The 27,094-nt window shown below is 41.8% G+C and overlaps 4 protein-coding genes across 4 annotated transcripts; 1 reads left to right on the top strand and 3 right to left on the bottom strand.

Annotated features, from left to right (window-relative positions):
- Positions 1-4,996: 4,996 nt before the first annotated feature.
- LOC133390968 (uncharacterized) lies at positions 4,997-6,087 on the bottom strand. The gene has a single exon (XM_061640478.1). The coding sequence runs from the start codon at positions 5,465-5,467 to the stop codon at positions 4,997-4,999; it is 471 nt and encodes a 156-aa protein (XP_061496462.1). The 5' UTR covers positions 5,468-6,087.
- Positions 6,088-6,176: 89 nt separating this feature from the next.
- Positions 6,177-7,248, bottom strand: LOC133390967 (uncharacterized). Its single transcript, XM_061640477.1, has 2 exons — positions 7,090-7,248; positions 6,177-6,999 (listed from the first exon to the last, which is right to left on the bottom strand). The coding sequence occupies exons 1-2, from the start codon at positions 7,219-7,221 to the stop codon at positions 6,784-6,786; spliced, it is 348 nt and encodes a 115-aa protein (XP_061496461.1). The 5' UTR covers positions 7,222-7,248; the 3' UTR covers positions 6,177-6,783.
- LOC133390966 (uncharacterized) lies at positions 7,145-8,491 on the top strand. The gene is made up of 2 exons (XM_061640476.1): positions 7,145-7,628; positions 7,800-8,491. Exons 1-2 carry the CDS (start codon positions 7,325-7,327, stop codon positions 8,177-8,179), a joined length of 684 nt encoding a protein of 227 aa, XP_061496460.1. The 5' UTR covers positions 7,145-7,324; the 3' UTR covers positions 8,180-8,491.
- A 2,118-nt stretch (positions 8,492-10,609) lies between these two features.
- Positions 10,610-11,076, bottom strand: LOC133391589 (selenoprotein V-like). The gene has a single exon (XM_061646761.1). The coding sequence runs from the start codon at positions 11,023-11,025 to the stop codon at positions 10,624-10,626; it is 402 nt and encodes a 133-aa protein (XP_061502745.1). The 5' UTR covers positions 11,026-11,076; the 3' UTR covers positions 10,610-10,623.
- Between the last annotated feature and the right edge of the window lie 16,018 nt (positions 11,077-27,094).

The following is a 27,094-nucleotide window of genomic DNA, read 5'->3' as shown; positions in this document are numbered from 1 at the left end:
CTTGGAGTTGTCTGCTGAAGATCAAATCCTTTGCTTCAAAGAGTCTGGCGTTAGATTCCTCCGTGGTAATGCGATTGTTCGCCCATCTCAACACACTTTCGAAATATGCTCGATCTGCCAGCTTATCATCAAATTCCACCAACTCTTCTACGGTGTCTAACATGTTGAATTGGAAATTCTCGTCATCTGTTGTCCTCGGGCGTCCGCACACGCTGTTTTTGACGTCATCCAAAGTCACCTGGAGCAGTGCGATATCTTTGTCTTGCCGAGTTAACCGCTTTTCCAACTTGTCCACGGATGATTGTAGCTGATCGACCTTCTGGAACAGCAATGTGACGAGGTTGGGTGTACAATTCATTGGTTCCGTTTTGGAAAATTCGGCCAGAACACGATTTGGTACTTACTCTGGTAATTACGCTGGATCCAAAGTCGGTGCTGCCTCTAGGTCAACCACGGTAAATCCTGAAACAGTAGAAGGTGCAGCTCGACACGTGGCTGAAGCTGATGACGACGGTGATTTTGACGGTCCAGCTGAAGATGATCATGGTTGGAGCGGTGCAGCTGATGATGATGGAGGTTTTGATGGTCTAGTTGATAGCTTTAGCGGCCCTGTCGATGATGATGATGTGTTTGGCGGCCCTGTTGATGCTGATGGTGGTTTTCGCGGTGCAACTGATGATGATGACAGCTTTAGCGCCCCAGCTGAAAGCTTCAACGGCCCAGCTGAAAGCTTGAACGGCTGAGCTGATGATGATGGCGGTTTTGGCGGCCCTGTTGATGCTGATGGTGGTTTTGGCGGTGCAACTGATGATGATACTAGCTTAAGCGGCCTAGCTGATAGCTTTAGCGGCCCAACTGACGATGATGGCGGTTTTGGCGCCCCTGTTGATGATGATAGCATTAGCGGCCCTGTTGATGATGATGGTGGTTTTGGCGGTGCAACTGATGATGATGCTAGCTTTAGCGGCCTAGGTGCTAGCTTAAGCGGCCTAGGTGCTAGCTTTAGCGGCCTAGGTGCTAGCTTTAGCGGCCCAGCTGATGATGATGGAAGTTTTGGCGGCCCTGTTGATGATGATGGCGGTTTTGGCAGTGCAGTTGGTGATAAATTTAGCGGTCTAGCTGATGATGATGATTTTCCGAGCATTGCCTCATTCATCGTCGACACCATTCCAGCTGATGCTGATGCATGCTGTTGTGCCCATGATGCTTTTGCTGGCACTGCTGATGTTGATGGCAGTTCTATTGATGGGAGTAAGCCGCGGATGCCTGGCTGTAGTGGTATATCGAACTCAGTTGCTGACCAAGTTGACGAATTGGTACCACTATGACTGCCGGTTTCCGTTGCTCGCTGCTTGAATCCGGCCCTTGACGACATTGTAGCTTCAAAAAAGGAACTGAATCTCCTACTAGTTGAACTGCACTGCGTACTGGTTGGATTGTGAATGATGGAGGATACGAACTAAAGCGCGAGCTGACATATGCTAACACACACATACACACACCCACTCTAATGCAAGGACAGGGTTATAGAGACAAATGCTATGGAAATTTGCACCCGCTCCGCGCAACGGTGCGGAATGCGTATTTACGGGTGTATTGCATACGGGTATGTTTTGCGAATTCTCCCTCTTCGAATTCTTCCGTTTTGCCGTTTTGTTCCATTCTGTATGTATCCTTTTTTACTATACTCATAGTTGTAGGTACAGTATCGGACATAATGATAGGGCATTGGTTTTTTCAACGCACCATGCACCCGTTGGGCCAGGTTTATGTGTGGTTTGTATGTGTTTGTGTTTGTGTGTGTGTGTGCATGTGTGTTTATGTATGTTTGTGTTGGCACGATATCATCCTCGTGCATATTAGATGCACCAAACCATATCAAAACAACGAGCTGTCAGCTGACAGCTCGAATAGCTATAGCAAATAACACCAGATGGCGCTAGGAAAGGAGAAAAGGATGAAAAGATAACCCTTAAGGCGAGACAACAAGCTGATACAAAAATAGGGCCAATGAGAAACAAGTTCGGCAGCGGTCACAAAACAGGGTCAAGCGGGGTCAAGACGGATCAGCTGACGAAGAATAGGCGCCATCGAGGAAGTTAGTAGCAAAAGTCAAGCGAGAGAAAACAGACCAATTTTTAAACTGTGCGGCGAAAATTTATAATACGCGAGCGCCAGTTCTAAGAAGGTCTAAAACACTACTCAAATAAATAGATTGCTACAACCGTGGCAACAGTTTGAGTGTGTATTGGTGTGTGTGTGTTTGTTTCACAAGTATGTCGTTTCGGATAGTTTTGTTAGTAGTTTTTCTGTGTTTTGGGTTAGTTTTTTTATGTAATATGCAGGACCACCGCCCTCGCGATCAGTGTTTTTTCGATCTATTAACAATTTTACGGTCTTCTTTCGTCGTGGTCTTCGAAGGACGTCCGGTTGACTTGCGCGTTTCCGTTGTCCAAGCGCGTTTCAGTTGTCCAAGCACGTTTCGGTTGTCCGAAGCGCGTTTGCCACAAAAGTGCGCGATCGTTCCATCACGAACTCGATCGTTTTGCGCTTAATGCCAGCAGCCGCCATTCGCTTTATAATATGGCGCTGATAATCGGTACAATGTTTACCTCGACCCATTGTTACTAACGTTGCTTACTTGGACCGTCAAGAACTAGGACTTTGAATGGCGTGCACCGGAGAAACACCTGTGAGGGAATGCCGAGTTCATTGCTATTGTGCGCGTGTCCATTTCGCATCGCTGTCGCATGCACATTCATCAATCAGCACACCTGCGTTTTCGTCCGAGGAACAAGCGCTGCTGTCGATGCAAACTTTAGCTTTTATCCAAGTGTGAACGCACGTTGTTTCACATGATAACACACATTATCAGAATACTTTCAACGCAATATGACATAATGGCAAGCTACGTTTTTCAGACACAAACCCGCGCACTTGCTAATACACATTAAAAAGCAGTCTCTATTTCTACTACACACACACACATACACACACACATACACACACACACACACACACACACACACACACACACACACACACACACACACACACACACACACACACACACACACACACACACACACACACACACACACACACACACACACACACACACACACACACACACACACACACATACACACACACACACACACACACATACACACACACACAAACATACAAACAAACACACAAACACACACAAACACACACACACACACACACACACACACTCACACACACACACACAAACACACACAAACACACACACATACACACACACACTTACTCACACACACACACACACACACACACACACACACACACACACACACACGAAAAACAAGTGCACGGTGCGATGATAAAAAGAGGCCCTATCTCATTGTCTGATACTGTACCTGTACCCTTTAGTTTTTTTAAACCCTTTCTCTTATTACATGTAGTGGTATTTGAATGGCAATTGATGGGTTTTGCATTGTGATGAACAAGATCGTGACCAGCATCTCGTGGTACCTTTAGTGCTTCAGTTCTATATTAAGGAGAGCGTGGAAGGGTATGGCTACATTCATTTCGGCGCTGCCATGCACCTTTCGTTGCAACGATAAGATAGAGCTAGTGTTTTGTTTTTGATGATATGTTATTGTAGGATAATTGGTTAGGCTATTTTTTTAGATGACCTATTCAACTAGCTTCATGACGGTGTGACTTCAAATAGGAAAAAAATATTAATCATTCCGTAAACCCTAATGGCAGAAAGTTGGTATCTGTATAGGTTTCACGTAGTTCTATTCCCTCGCGCAGCACACACCAACCAGTGATTAACTGTCCGATTAGGTGATACGAATAAGTCTTGTAAGCATCTAAACATAACGTCTGCATGACCACGTATGTCAGCTATAGCGAAAATAAAGCATAACAATTATTTATTTGTTACGCAATAAATAGCAAGAAAGTCCAACGCTGTGCGGTCCCGTGATACAGTCATCAATTCTTACGACCTAATAACATGCCTGTCATGGGTTCAAACCTCATACGGACCGTCCCCCCGTAGCATGGATTAACTAACCGGCTGCGTGGTACTAAATCAGTTTCGAAATCCTGTATAGGTCGACGCGTATGTCGTTAAGCCAAATAGAAAGAATGTGCTGCGTTATCGAGATGGATACGATATCTATCATCAACCAAACCGTTGTGTGAGAAATGGAACTAGCTTGCGAAAAGGTTTGGTCAGTCTGCTTCATGAAAAAACAATCAATGTAGTCAGGTGTTTTTACTTCTCTTATTCGTCTTTGGATATAACTGTTGTCATTAATGGCATGCCTGTACCACTAATGGATGTATCAGTGTAATTAAGCTATTGATCACCCAGATCAGGATAGTCAGTCCTACGTATGAGGGGCTTGAGCCCATGACGAGCATGTTGTTTGGAAAACTAGTTTAGTGCATAACAATCAACTTATTTTCCTTCATTGAAGAACAGAGAAGCCAAAGAAACCGATTGAAGATTTTAACGCTCGCAGGCCACAGCGGGCATTAAGCACTGTTGCGGAAGGTCAGTGTTTTACGAACATGAGCCCAACTGAATAGGAAAGGACTGTTCGAAGCGGAGTGGTTAGTACCAACATGTGATCGTCCTGATGATAGTTTTAAGAGTATGTTCCTTTAGTCAAATAATTATTGTTTAACATACGGTCGAGTAAAATACGTATGCTGTATTGTCAATGATAATAAAAGGTCAAGGCTAAGTATGTAGAGAGAAAAAAAATTAAAAATAAATAAATAAAAATAAAACATAGTCCCCCGATCCTGTTAGTATACGATCGTCAGCAATTGACGTCGCATTCCAGCTAGCACCACGAGGAGGTAGGATTCGGAGTTCCAAGATAGCGGTTGCATAATAATACATCCGCTTCCTGGCATTAGCTAGCCAGCTGGAAAGAGCTCGATGAATTTAAAGTGTTTAAAAATACGAAGAAGAATATGTTAATACTTACTCAAACTCCTGAACTGATTGGATGGCACGCAAGATGGTAATGAAATTGTTAGGCTGGGCTCGCTTAAGCTGGTACTCGCGTATATATTCAATCAATGCTCCCCGGTTTGTGCCTTTAGATCTTAAAAAGGGCTTGACCCAGCGCCATGAATTCTCGATGGTCTGTGTGTGTACTAATGGAACGCTTGGGTCGACAAAATTTTCGGAATTGTTTATCATCTCGTGCTCATAGCCTTTTCCGTCTAATCCGATGTAGGCACGCCAACCATCCGTCACAATTGTCGTTCCGGGGGCCACATTGTTCATAATGATGCCCTGCAAGTTGCCAGCGTCGCGTTTCTGAACCAGCTCCAGAAAAATCTCTATTGTCTCCCGACATATACCACCGACCAGCCAAACCTGGTTGTTGTCCGCGATCCGTCCTCTGTGGTACTTCTGTTTGGTAATGACGGACTCGTCGATCTCCATAGCGAGCCCTTCGCCTGCGATCTGTTGTCGGTGGGAGTATTTTGAACCATTTTAGAATGGCTGTCTTACCTACAATAAAAATAAAACAAAACAAAAAATTTATCGAAACCGACTGATTGAAAAAAATACTAAAAATAAATTACCGGCTGCACATTCAGCTTCCGCAACCATCCGCGTCGTATTCCGAGACCACTAGAAGGTTATCTCCATCAACTGGGATAGAGACAGCCTCGAATTTTTGAAAGTACTATCCGTGCGGACAGTACATTCCCAGCCGGTGCAGCTCGATGTAGGCTTGCAAATCCATTTGCAAGCATTGGAGCGCTTGGTTACCTTCAGTTTCATTTGCCTCTTGCACTTGCTGCATTGTTGTGTTGGCGGCAAAAGTTCAGCTTCCAGCAAAAGACGAACCAACCCTTCCTCATCCGCGGTTAGCTTCTTCAGGTCACTGGAATTTTTGACTGCTGCAAATATATCCATGGTAAATGGTTTGTCCTGAAAATAAAACATTCAAAAAGAGAGAATCTTTAATCTGTACACCACTTTGTTGATCAAAACATTCAACTACATACGGAGCAATATTTTCCCGCACGATCTACACTTCCACACATAACCGATTTTACTCATTCGTTAGTACAATACATTTAAACACACTCAACCGATATCGACGATTGATTGTGTGGTTTGTGAAGTAGTGATGTCCTGCTCGACCCGCACCAACCGGATTGGAGACATCCGGAAGCAACTCGGAGTCGTTCGAAACGACCCGTAAGATTCAAGGAGGTTCAGTAGGTGCAACGATTCCGGAAATCCGGTAGGTGCAAGAAAGCAGTCTCGATTCCGACACGTTGGTGCATTTCGGGTTGGGTCAAGGTAGGTTCAATACTCGACCAGAACTCGCTGTACCAACGGGTCGAAGTCGCTTGTCACCTACTCATCAGTCGGGTCGACTCGAACTCGCTGCACCCGCGGGTCGGAATGAATCCACCTTGGCCCGACCCAACCCGAACTCGTTGCACCAACGGGTCGGTGTCACTTATGCTTTCTTGCACCTATCGGAGTTGTTGCACCTACTGAACCTACTTGTACCTTTCGAGTCGACCCGAATGACTCCGGGTCACTTACGGAAGGCTCCGACCCGGTAGGTTCGGGTCGACCCGTTCATCACTAATATATAATCAAAGCCACTGCAATTTTTATAAGCAGCAGCAGCCTTTAATTGAGACTACGCGTTCTTTCCTTTCTCGAGGTGGGTGTTGACGATACTAATTAATGAAAAATTTGTTTTTTTTTTTTGTAAGGAAAAAAACTTTATTTTACATCAGATTTTCAGTGTTTTGTGCATTTTCTCTCAATGCCGCGTGCAAAATTGCAGTGAACTGCTCTTTTATATTCAATTGCGCAACAAGCGGAAGTGAATTTAGCGGTTCTATCAAACTATTCAGAAAACAATAGTTAGTAGATTTATTCTTTTCGCTTTTCCGCATTTCAATGTCTCGCAATAGCTGCTGTTTTTCGCGATCTATTTCTAATCATGCTTCCAAAGCATTATCAGCAGGCTTTTCCTTGGAACGCTTTCTTGTAGGAGCAATAGCTACAAAATTGACTCACCAAATATATAACCAATAATTACCTTCACATGTTGGCAAATTTCCTATTCTTGGACGAGATTTCTGTACTTCTTTTAGGAAGGACATTTGGTTGAAATACTTCCAACCCATATACTTATATCCGGATCCGGATGGCTGGTTCATTGCGCTGTATTTTTTGTCAAATATGTCGTGTAAAAAAGAACGAACATAAATTAGTGTATAACGAAAAATAAATTACCCTTTTTTCAGGTTTCTTTGGAATGGTATGAGCTTCAGAGCGTTAGCATTCAATTTTCGCGAAATGGCACACAATACGGTCGCATTGATAGTTCATGAAACGTGTAACGCCGTATGGGAGCAGCTCAAGTATGAGTATATGCCGTACCCAACAACAAAATTATGGGAGAATGTTGAAACACAATTCAAAGAAAAATGGATTGTTCCTAACTGTATCGATACAATAGATGGGAAGCATAGAAAGATAAAAGCTCCTTCCAATACAGGATCACAATATTTCGACTACAAACATTTTTTCTCCGTACACTTACAAGCTGTGTCAGGTGCAGATTGCTAATTTATTGCAATTGATATAGGAGAATTCGGAAGATGCAGTGATGCAGGTGTTTTCAAATCATCGTCGTTATTTCCGTTAATTAATTCAAACAAACTGAATATTCCACCTCCAAAACCTCTTCCCGGTACCGAAAAAAATATGCCACATGTGTTTTTAGGAGATTAAGGCTATCCCCTTAAGCCATATTTACTTAGTCCATATCCTGCCACCAACCTTGACAATGAAAAAGGACAATTACAAGACTACTTTAACTACAGATCAAGCAGGGCAAGGCGTTGTGTGGAATGCGCGTTTGGAATATTGGTTAGCAAATTGCGGTGTTTGAAAAATGAACTTCAAGTTGCACCAGACCATGTTTTAATTATTGTAAGAGCAGCCTGTATCCTCCACAATATGTGCATTCATTTCCAAGATCCAGTTAATTCATCTTTAACTAGTTCGTGCACTTGTCATCAAATTATTGGCCGACATAATAATGCAACGTCACAAGCAGCTATAGGGATCAGGGAATATTTCAAAACATATTTCGATGCGCATAGAATATAAAGTACATCGCGGAGCTATTACTCTGTTACTTAAGTTTCAAATAAATATTTGAATTTGCAACAATAGATGGAGATGTGTATCTTTTTTTACAACACGTGTCAGAACGTTTCTTATACAAGCTTCGTGGGTGGATAAAGAAGGGAAAAAGATTGGGTAACTTAGTTGAATTGGACTCGTTAACACTGAGATTAATAACATCAATATTTTCAGTGAGAATGAAGGCACTTCGAGGTCTTATCGACCAATATCTGCAATGGATTAGAATCCGGAGTGATAATTTAGGCCCTCGTATTCAGTTCCTATTCAGAATCGTTCCAGTTCGTTTGGGCGGAAGTAAAAAACGCATCAGTGGCGGGGGGAGTGGGGAGGAACACGGAAACAGACGCAAGACGATCTAGTGCGAGATTTGCAATTAACGCCATAATGCGCAGCTATGCCCATCAGCACGTTGATGAGGGACCAACATTATCCTGCCAGAACTGTGACTGAACGTTTCACACACAGCAGCAGCACGAATCGCCACCTGCCCGTACAGGAAACGATGTTATACACGACCCGTACACGAAACGAAGATTTGTGGCAAGACGGTAAACGTCTGGTTCCTGTAGCACCATTTCGCACAGATACACGACACAGTACGCAAATACTACATTTGCGATTTGGGTGGCAATAACTTTTCCAGCAGCATGGTACGGCACATCAAACAGAACCACGGTATCTATACGATCGAGAAGTTTGACTCCTCACTGTGACAAGCGGCTGAACGGGAAGTTCAACTTGCACTAACAAGTGCGCTGCAAGCATGTGGAGGTGGGCAAGTAAGTACTGCCGGTGCGATGTTTACGGACACGTCAGCCCGAACCATTTTTACGCTGAAAAATCACAAAAAGCAATTACACACGGGAGAACACTTTGAGTGCGGAGAATGTGGCAAGCTGTTCAAGTATAAGATTTGTCAGAAGCAACTCGTAGCAACGCCTCACACGCGGAAACCGTTGTACCCGTGCGAGTTTTGCGATGCATAGTTTAAGTCGAGGGCAACCCGTACCGGAAGACCCGTCACTGGGTGTAGTGGGAAGCGCTGGAAGGGAGAGGAAGGATTTACGGGAAGGAAAGAGACGTTTATCGTGGAGGAAGTGTTCATGCTTAACAAAACTGGCACGAGGTCCTCGAGAGGCAAAGAAGACCACTCCTGCATGATCAATCACACTGCGGTTGTAGTGCCGAATAAGTAACCTATGGCAAACAAGTTACTGCGATAAGGGGAAACATACGTTATCTCAGGTTAGAACACTTTTTTATTTATGCTTAACATTTCATATGATAGTCCCGACTACAGCTAGGAGACGGTACATACTCCCATGTTTTGTTGCTAACGCGAAATGTACATACTACTAAATACCATCGACATGCAATATAATACTCACCTTGTCTTTATATTTTGCGTCTTTATGAGACCACAAACATCTTTTTTCTTGAACTAAAGAGATCAATTTTTCTTCGTCCGGCACCATGTTGATGAAGTTAATAACATACGGATACCTTCACCAAAATTATTGAAATGACAGATGACGCCGCATGCGGCGTGCGGCAAAATCAAACGATTTTGATTTTGCCGCAACGCCGCATGCGTCAAATTCGCAGCAGCTGTCATAAACTTCACATTCCATACAAAAGCTTGCGGTAAAATCGCATGCGGCGAAGTTCTGACCGCTGCCTAAATGAGAAACATGCTTGCTCTCACAACATGCCGATTGGCAGCCATCCATTCGCATGGAGCGCTCTCGCTCGCAGACCATCGCACTACCACCAATATACCGTCCGTGAGTTGCATCTAGGGGACAGTCGCTCAAGCCAGCCTCATTAAGGTAAACAATGCTCGTTGGGTGGTTTTGTTGTAGTGATTGGTGGTGCTCTGGTTATTATTTATCTCTGCTGGCGGTGGATGGTAGCCATGTGATTTGCTCGTATTGTCCACTATTGTTGAATTAAGGTAGGTGAGGTTTGAAACTCTCTCTTCCAACTCATTCAGAGGCTTAAGGCGGCACGGCCTACCACCAGTTGCATGAATGGTATTATTGTTAAGCCGCATTTTTTCTTTAAGGCCTCGCTACATAAATCGAAATGTCAAAAAGTTTTCGGTCAAAAGGTGGGGGGGGGGGGGGGGGGGGTGGGGGGCAGGCGAAAACTTTACGTCAAAAAGATTTCAGCTTTGAGAGCTGAAATCTCATCCGAAATCTTTTTGACAGCAACCCGAAAACTTAAAATGACAGCATTGTAGGTGTCAACAGGAAAAGGAAGAGCATTATCACAACAAAACAAAATAAAACAAAACAAGCATAAAGCCGGCATTGTAAAAGTACGGTATTAATTATTACTTATTTTCCGTGTTAATATTAAATAAACATTCATGTATATTATTTTAGCAGAACCAAACAAAACATTTAAAAAAATGAATGTAAATCAGAACGGATCAGGACCGGGAACGGCGTCAGGACAGCGATCGAAATCGGTACAGCAATCGGGACCTGGACTAGCAACGATATCAGTACTGGCACCGATATCAGGACGGGTACCGGTATCAGTACTGGCACCGGTATCAGGACGGGCTCTGGCATCAGGAAAGGCACCGGTATCAGGACGGGCTCTGGCATCAGGAAAGGCACCGGTATCAGGACGGGCTTCGGGAATAGGGTTGGCATCGGGATCAGGCTTGGCATCGGGAGCAGGATTGGCATCGGGAGCAGGATTGGCACCGGTATCAGGACTGGCACAGATTTCAGGACGGGCATCGGGATCAGGACCGGCATCGGGAGCAGGACGGGCTTCGGGATCAGGCCTGGCATCGGGAGCAGGACTGGCTTCGGGATCAGAACGGGAAACGCGTAAATATATGCGAGAGGTGAGTATGGGTGTACTTAATTAACAACGGCTGAGTGACTATATTGAATGAGGTTAAAACTAGATCGCTGCAACTGCCGTTGCTCGTAGTAGTGGTGCTTACATGGTTTAAGAATTTACCCCAGGGCCACACTTATCTTGCCTCTTGCCTCTTGCCAACTTGCCTCTTGTAAACTCATTACTAAACCGGTTTTTTTTTAATTTTTCCTTTGTTCCTGCACCTGTGTCTATTGGATCGTGTTCCTCCAAAAATCCAACCATCTCATTTTCTATGCCGGTTTTCTTTAGTTATTATCCTTATTATGTGTTACAATTAAAACACCGTACGTCTCATTAACTACTATTCAATTATTTTAACTACTATTCTAGGACCTGGAGCTCTGCTTGCGGATGGCTAATGCGGTGGAAAAACAGAACATCATCTACAATAAAAAATCTCCGCGTTACAAAAACCGAGACCGTCAAAATGATGCATGGATGTGTGTCGCAGAAGAGTTCGGTTGACCATGGCAGAGGCCAAAAAAATGTGGCACAACATGCTGGCCAAATATCGGTCATACCGATCCAAAGTGCGCCAGAGCATGCAGACCGGGTCAGGTAAATTGTTTTTTTTTTTTTGTTTATTCAAGCTAAAAGGCTACAACTAACCTGTTGACTATTTTAGCCTACGCCGAAGTTTATCGCCCGCGATGGCCAGCCTGGGAGGCTTTGTCGTTTATGAACGATGCGTCGGAGGACGCTGAACATGCAGACACGGTAAGAATAATCTGTTTTTTTTTTTGTTTCTGTTAATCGATCTACCGCACACTTTGTTATTAAATGTATTAGTTGCACACTTTAAGATATGAAATGTATCAGCTCTTTCTTTTTTTGAAAAGTGGTTTTATTATGTTACATTATCGATAATAATGTAAAAAAACATTTAGCCATTGGCTAAATATTGTAAATTATAAATTAATTTCCTACCTACCACGTAGTGCGCAAATAATGCGCAAAACCGTCACAGCCTTGAAATTCTATAGTTTCATATTTCGCAATCGAAGGAAATTAGTCGGTAGCTTGATACCATTTTCATTAAATAGTATCAAACCGGTATAGTTTTTGCTCTGGTGCAATATTGAGCAATAATTTGGTCGTGTGCAACAATTGGCGAATGACCCTGCCTATGGTTTCAAGGTGACCATACAAAATAATAACTACAATGCAAACAGGGGTGCAATAAGTTCATCCATGGAATTAATAACCATGTGATACAGGATAATATGTTCACAAAATTATTTACCGTTGAAATTATCCCTAGAATTACATACTTTCAACGTGCTACTGTACCAACGTGTACCATTTCTGTTACTTCAATAACTTTTGCCCTATGTGTTCTATTAAAAAAGTTAGCATTTTACATGCGTTGCAAAATCAACTGAGTTTATTACAATTCATGCGTGGTTACATGCATTGTTGTTGATCTTATATGATATATCTTTGAAAGCTCTATGTTTTTTCGTGTTAGCTTGTTACATGATATCACTTCAAAAAGTTTTCGGAAGCAGCGTTGTCACAAATGGTATATTTATAACATACTAATACCTTCTTACGTGCAACTTGCCCACTTTGGCCAAGACCATGGTTTGCTGCAGAAAAGCCCGGCATCATATCGAGATTTGTACCAGCATTCCAACTCTACAAATGTTGTTTTTATTAAATACTTTATTTTCACCTCTGAACCCTAAATTTACCAGAGTAAAGCCTCTCATTATTATATTACCAATATATTTCATCAATATTAAAATATTATATATGTTTTTACTAGTTAAGGATTATAATTATTTGTTTTCATTGATCGGTAAATCAACTGTTGCCAATAAACCGTTTATAATCGATTAATGTAGAATTACGTATGCGTAACCCTGCATTCCGCGTAACCCTGTAACCGCATTCTACATCACCATCACCAACGACATCGGATTTGGGGATCGACATTCGGTTTTGATCGGTATAATAAAGAGGTTATCTCAAACTCACTCCGCTCGACTTGCAATTGGCGCAGCCGGTAGGATGAATTGTTAGAAAACAAACAGTGCTAGTAGGTGATTAATAAAGCTTACACAGTGTGTCCGGATTTGTGCCTACTATTAGATAGAGGTACATTTTCATCTCCGTGTAACGTTTACAACACGGAAGACTTGTGACAACGCCGTTTCCAACATTCCTACAAAATAGAACCAGCTTCTTTTCTCTATTAGAATAGCTGAGAATTGAGGTTAGGATTCAAGCGTGTCCGCACGCATCGCAGGTAAGCAAAATTTCGGTTTTAATCTCTTCGTGCTACGCACACATATGCGTGTATCGTAATAGAGAAAAAAAAACTTTTGCTGCGTGCCTCGTAGATACTATCAAATAGGTCTATACGATTTCATAAACGAGTTGCTCTAGAGGCGCTTATTATTGAAAATAGAGACGCACTATTAAATAGACGTAGCTCTAATTAGTTTTATGTGGAGAAATCCGAATAATATCGCTTCCGATTCGGAACAAGAATCTGAATCCGTAGAATCTGGCGATCTCGCACACATTTCTATACCAATCGCGATCCCTTTAGAGAATTTGTGCATAAGTACAATGGAGCCTAGTGTTAGTGACCCGAATAACCCGCAGGGAAATAGTATGGGTGATACGGCTATAGAATCTTTGCAAAAGCAAATTTTGCAGCTGTCGACGGCACTAAATAATGTCGTTGCTTCACAGCAGCAAAGTGATGCAGCTAGAGTGATGCAAAACCGGTTAGAGCAAGCACAAACCCTTGAAGCGTTTTATCGCATACCGGATCCGATCAAAATTATTCCTAGTTTTGATGGAAATAAAAAACAATTGTTTTCTTGGATACAAACGGTTGAAAATGCACTGAATTTGTTTAAAGATCGTATTGATCCTCTTCTATACAAAGTTTATGTCGATGCAGCAAAAAATAAAATAATAGGAAAGGCAAGAGACATTATTAGCGCTGAGGGAAATCCACAAAACTTCGAAGAAGTAAAGAACATTCTGATAAAATCTCTAGGTGATCGGAAAGATTTGTCTTTCTATATGAGTAAACTATGGCTTAATAAAATGGGAAGTAGACGCATTTCGGAATACTACACCCATACTAAGGAACTTATACAAAAAGTCAAAGTTATTGCTAAACAAAATGAGAAGTACAAATACAGTTGGGACGCCATTAACGAATTTATCGACGAAACAAGCCTGGCTGCATTTGTCGCGGGACTAAACGATTCATTTTATGGTTATGTTCAAGCAGCTCAACTACTCGATCTGGAAAGCACGTATGCTTTTCTTTGCAAATTTGAATCTTTTCCCATGGAACATAAGCGCACTTATCGCCAACAGAGTTCAGGCAATAATGGGAATGCAAACAGAGTGCAGGAAAGTTATAATAAAAATGGCACAAGATCATATGATTATAATAGCACCGACCCCTCACAACCTCAAACATCTAAATCATTTTTTCAAGTTCGTTCACCAAACGGCATGGATACATCGACTACTAAAACCAGGTTAACGATAAACAGAAATGAATTCAATAACAATGAAACATTTGACTGCAAACAAAACGACGAGGGCGAAAGCAATAAAATTTTAGTAAATTTTTGGGAGGCAAGTACAAAACATCCTCCAAAGTAGACTATCTTCCTTATATCCTGTGTGAGAATAGTGTTTCAAAAAAGGAAGTAAAATTGTTAATAGACTCAGGATCGAACAAAAATCTCATCAAGAAAGGAATCATCCCCTCCGTTGAATTTTGTGAAGAAACAATGATTAAAAATATAACGGGTGACTATTGCATCAAAACAAAAGGTACAATTAATCTACTTGGTCATCGATTACCTGATCAAACTTATTACGAAATGAACTAACTACTTAACAAAATACAAAATAACTTTTTCGATGGTATTCTAGGGTCAGAATATTTAGCAATGACCGGTGGTGTTTTGAACTATAAAAACGAAACACTTACAATAGAAGAAACTTCCTTGCCTTATTTTAAATATATTTCCGCTCAAAAGCTATATAATCATATAGTAACAATTAACACGTTATCAGACGGTGATTGGTTTGTACCAAGCTACCAAGTCCTTTGCAAAAATGCTGTAATTCAACCCGGATTATACCACGCTAAAAACAAGCAAACAACTGTGTTTATCATTAGCCCGTGCAGTTCATTGCCACTTAATGAAAAGGTATTTGGAATAAATGTTAACAATTTTGAAACGATTTCCCCTATACCGCTCCAAGATAACGAAAAACTAGACGAACTAGTAATTGAAAAACTTATTGCAACAGAACATCTTTCATTGCTAGAAAAAAAATCTATTGAAAACAGTTCTAGACAATCAACAAGTTCTGTTGAAAGAAAATGAAAGACTATCTTCAACCTCTATTATAAAGCATAAAATAATCACAAAAGATAATGAGCCTACATACACAAAATCATATAGGTTTCCAAACAGTTTCAAAACAGACGTTGAAATTCAAATTAAAGAAATGCTTGAAGATGGTATCATAACACATTCTAACAGTCCCTTTTCCTCACCAATCTGAGTTGTCCCCAAAAAAATAGATTCATCTGGAAAAAGAAAGGTTAGAGTAGTCATTGACTACCGCAAACTAAATGAGAAGACTATAAACGATAGATACCCTATCCCTGAAATAGAAGAGATCCTTGATAACTTAGGAAACTCAACGTATTTCTCAACTCTCGACCTTAAATCAGGATTCCACCAAATTCAGATGGATCCAGATTATCAGGAAAAACTGCGTTTTCTACAAGTCAAGGGCATTTCGAGTTCACCAGAATGCCTTTTGGCCTGAAAAACGCTCCAGCAACATTTCAAAGGGCTATGAATCATATCTTGATCGGTTTAATTGGAACAATTTGCTTTGTATACATGGATGATATAATTGTTATTGGAAATAACTTAACATCTCATATTGATAACCTTAATACAGTGCTTAAACGTTTATCAGATTTCAATCTGAAAATCCAACTAAAAAAATGTAATTTTCTAAAGAGAAACTGAATTTTTGGTACATATAATTACCTCCGAAGGCGTTAAACCGAACCCAGATTTGATAAAGAAAATCGTTGATTGGAAAGTTCCGTCAACACAAAAAGAGTTGAAACAATTCCTTGGATTAACTGGGTATTACCGAAAGTTTATTCGAGACTACGCAGCAATATCCAAACCATTAACGAAATGTCTAAAGAAAGAAGCAATAGTCGATCATACAAATGATTCATACTTAAAATCATTCAATGATTTGAAAGCAATTATCTCATCAGATCAAGTTTTAGCTTATCCAAATTTTGAATTACCTTTTATTCTTACAACCGACGCAAGTAATCATGCGTTAGATGCCGTTCTATCGCAAGTGCAAGAAAATCATGAAAGGCCAATCGCATTTGGAAGTAGAACACTGAACAAAACTGAAAGCAATTATTCTACCACCGAAAAAGAGGCTTTAGCGATAATTTGGGCGGTAAGAAAATACAAAGCATATTTGTATGGTAAAAAATTTACTCTCATTACCGATCACAAACCCTTAACGTTCATAAAGACCTCATTTAAAAATTCAAAAATATTAAACTGGAGACTCGAGCTAGAAGATTTCGATTATGACGTAAAATATAAGGAAGGCAAAGGAAACGTAGTAGCTGATGCTTTAAGCCGTTTTCCCGAAGTAAATATGAATGAAACAGATACTTCTTCAAACAACGAAAATAACATACCTAGAAATTTAATAGATAGCTGCTCTACTGTACACTCCGCTGATGATTCTGGCGATTACTTCGTTCATGTGACACATCGCCCAATAAACTATTACAAAAATCAAATCATATTCAAAATATCAGATAGGGAAGAAACCATCAATGAAATCCCTTTTCCGTATTTTCATAGAACAACAATAATAAAAAAAGAATTCAAATCTGATGATATAGTTAGCCTTATCAACAAAATTCACAACGGAAAACAAACAGCAATATACGCACTAACCGAACTATTGCAACTGATCCAAAATACTGTAAAAGAAAAAATTTCGATTAAAGGACACTTCATAATTACAACAAAAACAATAGAAGACGTTCCAGATACAGATAGGCAAAATTTTCTAATATCAACTGAACACAATAGAGCCCATCGAGGAATTGCAGAAGTAGAGAATAAGCTACGACGTAATTATTTTTTTCCGGGAATGCAGAAATTCATCAAAAAATTTGTAAACAGTTGTGAGATCTGTATGACAGAAAAATACGAACGAAAGCCTTACCATATACAAATATCACCACGGCCAGTCACATGCAAACCATTAGATCGAGTACATATGGACATCTATATAACTAATAATTGCAGTTTCTTGTCTATTGTAGATTCATTTTCAAAACACCTCCAGATGTTCTACTTAAGAAACAAAAATATGGCTCAAGTTCAACAAAAACTCACCAAGTATTTTGCGCTTTATGGAATTCCCAAAGAAATAATAACGGATCATGAAACTACTTTTAGATTTGTACAACTGAGAAATTATCTATCTTCCTTAGGCGTCGTACTGAATTATGCGTCGTGCTCTGAGTCAAACGGACAAGTAGAAAAAACTCACAGCACCATAACAGAAATTTACAATTCCAACAAACATAAATACACTGGACATGATACAAAATCCATGGTCAGGATATCAGTAGCATTATACAATGACTCGATACACTCATCTACAAAATTCACTCCAAACGAGCTGACATTTAACCAATCTAATGAGCGAAGTGAAGTTCAAATACTAGAAAATGTAAATAAATTGTTTAAAGAAGCAAAACATAATTTAGATAAAGCTACGAAAAGACAAACAGCTAGAAACGAAACTAAGATAAACCCTCCAAATATCGTTGAAAATCAAGACGTTTTTGTAATACCCAACATACGAACAAAAACCCAGGCAAGAGCAATCAAAACAAAAGCATGTCAAATAAAAGAACGAACTTTTGAAAATGTAAGAGGCATCAAAAGACATAAGGGAAAAATTAAACGAATTAAAATAAACTACGAATGAAATAATGAATAGTATTAGGTGATCCTCTAATATTTTTGTCAACAAAAATTTATGAAAAGGATAAATCAGTAAAAATCTTTCATTACTAAGTAAAATTAGTACCAACTGTTAAGGTCTTTGCTAAGATAGGAAATAAGTAGAAATAAGATCGAACTATTATAACGTATTTGAAAAAAAAGAGAAAGAGAAAAACTTCTAATTGTGAATGCATGCAACGAGCCGAGGACGTCTCTTCTCTACCCCCCAGAGTAATTACGTATGCGTAACCCTGCATTCCGCGTAACCCTGTAACCGCATTCTACATCACCATCACCAACGACATCGGATTTGGGGATCGACATTCGGTTTTGATCGGTATAATAAAGAGGTTATCTCAAACTCACTCCGCTCGACTTGCAATTGTAGTTATATTTCATTTTATTTCATATTTCTGTTGATTTTATTGATGTTAGTCTTCATGTTTTGAGAGTCCAGCAATCACAATGAGTTTCATCGTAAAAGTAGCAGTTTCAGCGTGTTGGTCAATTTGTATGGTTAATGTTAAATATATAGATAATATCACATCAATATCATAACATGTTATTAGTGAAGGTTAAGGACGATGTCGTTGATAAATCAATTCAAACAAATTCGTTGTATTTCAATGGCTTATTCTTATTTGACATGTTGTGCAACGACCTGACCATTATGGTTAATAGTTCAACCATAATGATTATAATTATGTTTGAAGTCTAGTGCTATATGCGTTCGAATATTCAACAATCGATCAGGTGCCCTTGACGAAACACCTGGCAGACCTGCTAACCCTTCATTTGCTCTCCAATCGCCAGGTATCAAGTTTCCGTTAACGACTCTGTCGAATGAAGATGGTGGCGAGTAGATATGCCTTGAAGCACTTTTACGCAAGAAATTGTGTAAATATAATGGCGTTAAAACAACGTGTTTTGCTACATCCGGTGGAAGACGTATTGGCCCACTTAATACTTCGAATTTGTTTGTCACAATTCCCAGCGCATTTTCAACGGGCATTCGAGCTAGGGAATGTCTATAGTTGAAAATGCGCTGATAACTTCCAGGTGAACGGATTCCACCAAATGGACGGATGCAGTAATCGGTATAGGCGAAAGCCTTGTCTCCTAGCAAGAAGTACGGTACTGGAATTCTATATGGTACTCGCAAAGGCTCTGGATCAGGTATATTTCACAACTTGTTTTCCAGTTTTTGAAACAATCGACTGTTTCGAAGTATTCCTCCATCCGAAATGCCTCCTTTTCCTCCCGCATCCGCGAACAGAAAATTGTAGTCAGCGTCCACTATTACTAGAAGCACAATACTAAAAAAGTTTTTGCAATTGTAGTAATCGGATCCACTGTGTGCAGAAGCGCGGATTTTGACATGCTTTCCGTCCATCGCACCAATGGCATGGGGGACGTTCCAACGCTGCTCAAACCTTTGTGATACCTCCAGCCATTGTTGTTTAGTGGACGGTAGCTGAAAATAAAAAGGAACATTGAATTAGCGTGCATTTAAATTAAGACAAAAGCCTTTGTAAAGTAAACAAGTAATGAACCTTAGACTATTTATTAGTAATAATAAATGTTAAATTTAAAAAAAATACGCGAGATTATCCCATAATTTTCATTGTGTATAAAGTATTATTAGGTAGATTAAAGGATTATTAATATAAGCATACATTTTCTATCTTGCAAACAAGATTTTTTTTCCATTATTATTTATATTAATTTTGTACCCATTTTTCATTTCAGCTTGACGAGGAAGATGAGGGCCTCGCTCTGAACTCCCTCGTCACAACGGGTTCGGCCGTTGCACGATCCCGGATCCTTGCCGATCACTCATACATTGAGTATGATCCACCTTGTTCCCTTAGTCCCGACCCTACAAACACTTTTTCCACCCAATCCCAGCGAGCCTCTTCAGTCCCAGCCAACCTCCAACCTCTATCAACCAATTCGTCATCCTACACGCTCCCGAAATTCTCCCCTTCCCTCCCCTTCTCAGGTATCCTTTCCTCATCAAGTCTCCAGTCCTTCCCAAGCCTCTCCCATCCAAAACCTGTCCCATCCTCGGCAAGGACGGCGTCGTCGACGAACCCCTAGCGACGAGGGGCTTCGTATGAGCGAGGCCCTCACACGCGTGACGGAGGCCACGATGGCCAATGCAAACTCCTCGGAGAATGTGTTTGGCCGCTGGGTCGCTGAATTCCTGACGAGGTTAACGCCAGAGGAACAGCGTGTTGTGACCTCAAGGATTCAGCGAACCATGCTAGATGCCGAGGAGTTTGTGTTGGCCAACCGGGCCAACCGTCGCGATGGGGATCAGCCCTGAGTTATGTAGATAGTTGTATATAATTAGTTAATAGTTAGTTAGATAGTAGATAGTCTTGTAAATTGTTAGCATATAGTATAGCATTAGGATAGGATAGGGTTTATTTAGAATTTTGTTTTAGTTACTACTTTGAATTTTTATTGTAGCTTTAAGGTAGTGTTTATGTTTTGAACTGTATTGAATGAAAATGAAAAATGAATTAAAAATTAATTGAATAATTAGTTTAACTTGAGTTGTATGATGACATGAATCACACATGAATCACAATGCACAATGCTTACACAAAACATGAACTTTTTAATACATCAAACACTATTCAAACGCTTACCTTCAAATAGGGACGTAACACTTTATTTAGGCAAAGACTCGTCTCTTTCACAATTCTGCTAATCGAAGAACGAGACGCCTGAAATAAAAAAAAATAATTATTTTCCGTTTTTAAGCCGTGCTAATCATATCAACACGAAATAAAAATTGCAAGCTACTGAAGGTATGGCCTGTAGCTATGTAGTGAAGCAATATTAGCAATCTTTCTTGAGTGGTGATGGCATCGCGCATATTCGTATTCATACGATCTATTTCCGGCGCAATGCTTCGCAGTAAAAATTCTAAATCTTCTGGTTTTACGCAAATGAAGGTATTAATTGTTTCGTTGGTCCGTTCTGCGACAATATCATCCAACAAACGGTTGCCGTCTTGACGTCGCTGAAAAAACATTGGTCGCATACACCAGCTGCGCACAATTCGCTGGTTGCGACCCCTTAGCTGTTCCACGTTTAGTTCTACCGCCCACGATAGCGAAGCCAACCATTCTTCTCACTATATATAAAATCGAAAATCGCCACAATGACGTGAGAGCAAACGTTCAGCGAGGAGAAAGAGAGAGAGTGCTGAGAGCAGAGCTCGCTTAGCAACGCGCGTTGGTAAGTTGCGTTGCGTGTGAAGATATCATCCACCACGTATTTCTATTCTTCCTATCTCTCTCTTCTTTATCCCTCAACCAGTGTGTGTGAACATGAACGAGTAATGAAAAAGGTTACTTACATTTTCGGCTTGCCGATTGTGAGAAATGTGAAGCATCTTTATGGTGGAATATTTTTTTGATAATCCTATCTATTATCTATAAATTAATAAAATACGGTACTTAAACATGATTTGTATTTTTTTAAAATAAAAATATCACATATCACAAAATTTGAAAATTTTGTAGATAACTCCATCCATCATGGCTACCAAATTCAACCTAACAACCCAACTGTACTCTATCTAGCCACCTTGGTATTATACCTTTGACTGGGATCAAAGGATGCTGTATGTTAACAGTTAGCTTCTTGAACACATTACATAACGTTTGATTAGTATTACAAAAAACTGTAGATCTCTCCGAGGTTCGGAAAAGATTTCATTGCATTGCATTGCTGTGGAACAAGTGGAACAATTAGTGCTGTGCAAGAGAAGCGGCCGTTGCAAGTAAGATTCTTAGTGCCTTTGGTGTTTTTTTTAGAGTTATCTATTATATGTAGACTATGTTTGTGTGTAATGTGTGTCCATGTTTGATCTTTTCAATGTTTTTGGTAAAACAGTTAAAAACAAAAAATTGCTCTCATCATGAACGGAGTCGGAGGTACATCAGGCGCTAGGCAGGAAGAAGCGATTGAAGCAGAAATTCGGGCGAGATATCCGGCTCCCCAATTCGAAACGACGGGTGAGCGCAGGAAGCGCTTTGCACGAATTAACAGTGCGCTTTACCGGCATCGCAAACGAGTACGGGAATCTACCTTGGAGGATGTATCAGAGCCGAGGACGGGCTCCATAACCACATCTACTGCTGCTCTACAACAAGGACAGAACGCAATTAATGTCGACTCTGACTTGGACGTATCGTTGGATGGTGAGTTTGCCACCCCTCCAAACGAAACACCTGCTGCGAAAAAACGACGACTTGCACGTAAGCTGGAAGCTTTTCATCGTCGTAATCTACAATTGCAAACAGTTGCACAACCGGAGACTTTGCTTCCTGAACCATCAGCTGCGCCATCGTTGCCGCAGCAGCCTTCTATGCTGCATTTTAATCCGGATGACTTGCGACTACGTCGGGAAACCGAAGCAGCACGGCAGCGTCTTCTCATTGCGCGACATGGTAGCAGCACACTGCGTGTTGGATTGGGTTACCATGAGCACTACAACCACCCAGAACGCCATCGGCTGGGTTCACAACGGAGCTGTGCATATTGTAGTGCGCCTAAGTGGCCTGGTGAAGCACCTACGGTATGCTGCAACAGTGGCCAGGTGATACTGTCACCGTTCGACCAACCTCCATCAGAGTTGATTCAATTATTTAACAATACCACCTTTATTAAGGACATCCGTAAGTACAACAACGCGTTTGCTTTCACGTCGATGGGCGCCTCGGCCAGAGCTAATGATCCCGTACGACAAGACGAGACTGTTGCTACTGGTGGGGTATATAATTACCGTATACAGGGAGCACTATGTCACCGCATTGGTTCCCTGACAAATCTTCCTGGACGTGCGCCTTCATTTGCTCAGTTATACTTTTATGACTCCAGTGATGCTAACCAGTACAACGCAATGCTGGAGACAAGGATGTCCTTCTGTTCGGGTTTGGATCGGTCCATCATGTCGATCCTACAACGTGTAGTCACAGAACACAACTCTTTGGCGGGGTTATTTAAGCACGCGTACGAGCGAATGTCAGCAGGTTCATGCCAAAACATTCAAATCCGTCTGCACTCTCGGATCGAAGGTATTGATCAACGTCGATACAACCGGCCGTCGGTGGCAGAGGTAGGAGGACTTTTGATCGAGGGACAAACTGCACCAGTTCGGGACCTAATGGTGCAGACCCGCAATACTGGGTGGTTGATTAAAATATTTGAACAACATCCAGCAAGAGATGCCATGCAATTCCCTCTATTACATCCATACGCTGAAGTAGGCTGGACGATTGGACTTCCTAAGATGCGTCAACGAACAGCAGGAAATCGTGGCGAACGGGCTACGGAACCCGAAGCATCAAACAGGCAAATAACTCCACGAGAGTATGCTGCATATAGGTTATGCTGGCGACCGACAGATAACACCCTGTTCCATCGCGCAGGAAGGCTTTTCCAGCAATAATGTGTTGATTTGTACTGCAAAGTAGAATCCCAACGTCTTTTGTTCCAACGTACTCATCAACAACAGCTTCGAGCAGAGCTGTACCAGGGCGTCTGGGACGTTCTTGCCAGTGAACAGCTGCTTTCCAGTGCAGATAATTACAACAACAATCCCCCTACACTTGCTACCACGGGAACACGTTTGATTTTGGCTCCATCCTTTGTCGGCAGCGACAGGTACATGCGAGCACAGTACCAGGATGCGATGGCCATCGTTCGAGCTCTTGGAAAACCAGATCTTTTCATAACCATCACGTGCAATCCCAAGTGGCCTGAGATCACGGAAAATCTCCTACCAGGTCAACATGCGTCCGATCGCCCCGATCTCACGGCTCGAGTATTTCATGAAAAGAAAAACGCAATACTGGACGATCTACACAAAGGTGCACTTGGCGTGGAGGTCGCAAATGTGTACGTTATAGAATTTCAGAAGCGTGGATTGCCACATGCGCATCTATTACTTATTCTCGGGGACAACGACAAGCCTCAGACGCCGGATGATTATGATAAATTCGTTTCTGCCGAAATCCCGGACCCGACCAACGAACAACTTTACCACACCGTAACTCAGTGCATGATGCACGGCCCGTGTGGAAGTCACAATCGGCAATCTCCGTGTATGAAGGACGGGGTTTGTTCGAAACGTTACCCGAAACCCTTCTGCGACCAGACGCATGCCAGCGATAACGGATACCCAGAATACCGTCGTCGGAACAACGGACGCACCGTAACGGTGAAAGGGGTACAGCTAGACAACCGACATGTTGTTCCCTACAACCCGTGGCTATCCCACAAATATGATTGTCATTTTAACGTAGAGATATGTACATCTATTACAGGAGTCAAGTATCTTTATAAATACCTTTTCAAGGGACATGAATGAAATCAAAATGTATGAGGACGCGCGTTACATTTCGGCTTCCGAAGCATGCTGGAGAATAATGCGTTTCGAAGTGCAGGCGAAATCACATGTCGTAGTCACCCTACCGATCCATCTGATGAATCAGCAAAGTGTCCTTTACAGGCCAGAGAAATCGCTTGAAACGGTATTAGAACGGGGTAAAAATACCATGTTGACTTGCTTTTTCGAGCTTGCAACGCATGACGATTTTGCTAAGAATCTCCTATAACACGAAATTCCAACGCATTATCGCTTTACCAAACCTACAGCAGCTCAGCGACAGCAGTGGCACGGCACAGGCAATCAGTGGATTAGACGCAGCCGTAACGAAAAAATGATCATCGGCCGAATGGTATATGTACCCATGACGGATATGGAGCGATATTGCTTACGGCTGCTTTTATGCTACCGCAAAGGACCCAAGTCTTTTTTGGATTTACGCACTGTCCGTGGAACAGTGTGCTCCACTTACCAACAACCCGCCGTCATGGAGGGTCTATTGCAGGACGACACTGTGTGGGATAGGACTCTTAGAGAAGCTGCATCGTTTCAAATGCCTCGACCGCTAAGGTATTGCTTCGTCACAATACTAACGTGTGGACAACCACAGAATCCACGACTTCTATGGGACACTTTTGCTGAGCATTTCACAGAAGACTTTCGTCGCGAAAATCGAGGCCGGTACACGGCGGATGAAGCGAATGACCATAACCGACTACTGTGTGACATCGAGCATTTTCGTGCCCTCAGCGAAATTGATCACTTCCTTCGACGTGCTACACCGCCAAAGGATCTAACGTGCTATCCGAATATGCCGCAGCTCGCCGACTATGCTCACGTTCAAGAGTACCTAATCAATGACGGTACGAACTCATTGATCGCCGCTGAACAAAACTACTCTGCGAGCGTTCTCAATAATACACTTGCTGCCGTGGATCTGCTGAATGAGTACCAACGTAGGGTATTTGACCTAAAATTAAAAAATGCTTTGGACTCCACACACAATGAGGATGAAAGACTATTTTTCCTTGACGGCCCGGGAGGTACAGTATCGGACAGAAAGATAGGGCATTGGTTTTTTAACGCACCGTGCACCCGTTGGGCCAAGTTTATGTGTGGTTTGTATGTGCTTGTGTTTGTGTGTGTGTGTATGTGTGTGTATGTGTGTTTGTGTGTGTGTGTGTGTGTATGTGTGTGTGGATGTATGTTTGAATGTGTATTGATGTGTGTGTTTGTTTCACAAGTAGGTCGTTTCGGATAGATTTGTAAGTAGTTTTTTTCTGTTTTGGGTTAGGTTTTTGGTGTGATAAGCAGGACCACCGCCCTCGCGATCAGTGTGTTTTCGATATATTAACAATGTTACGGTCTTCTTTCGCCGTGGTCTTCTGAGGACGTCCGGTTGACTTGCGCGTTTCGGTTGTCCAAGCGCGTTTCAGTTGTCTAAGCACGTTTCGGTTGTCCGAAGCGCGTTTGCCACAAAAGTGCGCGATCGTTCCATTACGAACTCGGTCCTTTTGCGCTTAATGCCAGCAGCAGCCATTCGCTTTTACATATGGCGCTGATGATCGGTACAACGTTTACCTCGACCCATTGTTACTAACATTGCTTGCTTGGACCGTCAAGAACGCGCTGGTTAAAAACTTGGACACGGCTGATCCCGTGCTCTGCCTGCGTTCTACTTCTATACGCGATGAATTACATCGTTTTGGAGCAGCGAAAACATCGCATGGATAAAAACTATCAGCGAGTACGCGAGTAAGCGTCTTCCCTTCAAAATCGAGAAAAGAATACTGCCGCGCTCATGAAACAAAACGCCCATTGAAAAGAATAACTGCGCGCCAGCTCAATGCACGCACAAAGTTTACCATTCGCACACAACGTGCAACGCAGAGATGCACGAAGGCCTTTCAATGGCGTGCACTGGAGAAACACCTGTGAGGGAATGCCGAGTTCATTGCTATTGTGCGCGTGTCCATTTCGCACCGGTGTCGCATTCACATTCATGAAACGTCGCATTCGTCCGAGGAACAAGCGCTGCTGTCGATGCAAACTTTAGTTTTTATCCAAGTGTAAACGCACAATGTTTCACATGATAACACACATAATAAGAATAATTTCAACGCAATATGACATCATGGCAAGCTATGTTTTTCAGACACAAACCCGCGCACTTGCTAATACACATTAAAAAGCACACTCTCTTTCTACTACTACACACACACACACATGCACACACACACACACATACACACACACACACTCACACACACATACACACACACATACACACATACACACACACAAACACAAGTAACGTGGCAAAACAAGTGCACGGTGCATTGAAAAAAAAAAGGGTCCTATTTTAATGTCCGATACTGTACCGGAAAATCTTACCTACTCGAGACGATTCTTGCATATACGCGACGTCAAGGTAAAATCGCACTAGCGACAGCGTCGAGCGGGATTGCCGCCTTGCTGCTTAGCGGTGGT

Source organism: Anopheles gambiae, chromosome 2 (genome assembly GCF_943734735.2).
Source record: "Anopheles gambiae chromosome 2, idAnoGambNW_F1_1, whole genome shotgun sequence".
NCBI lineage: Eukaryota > Metazoa > Arthropoda > Insecta > Diptera > Culicidae > Anopheles > Anopheles gambiae.
The sequence above is the reverse complement of the archived record's forward strand: the minus strand, read 5'-3'. Positions and strand labels throughout refer to the sequence as shown.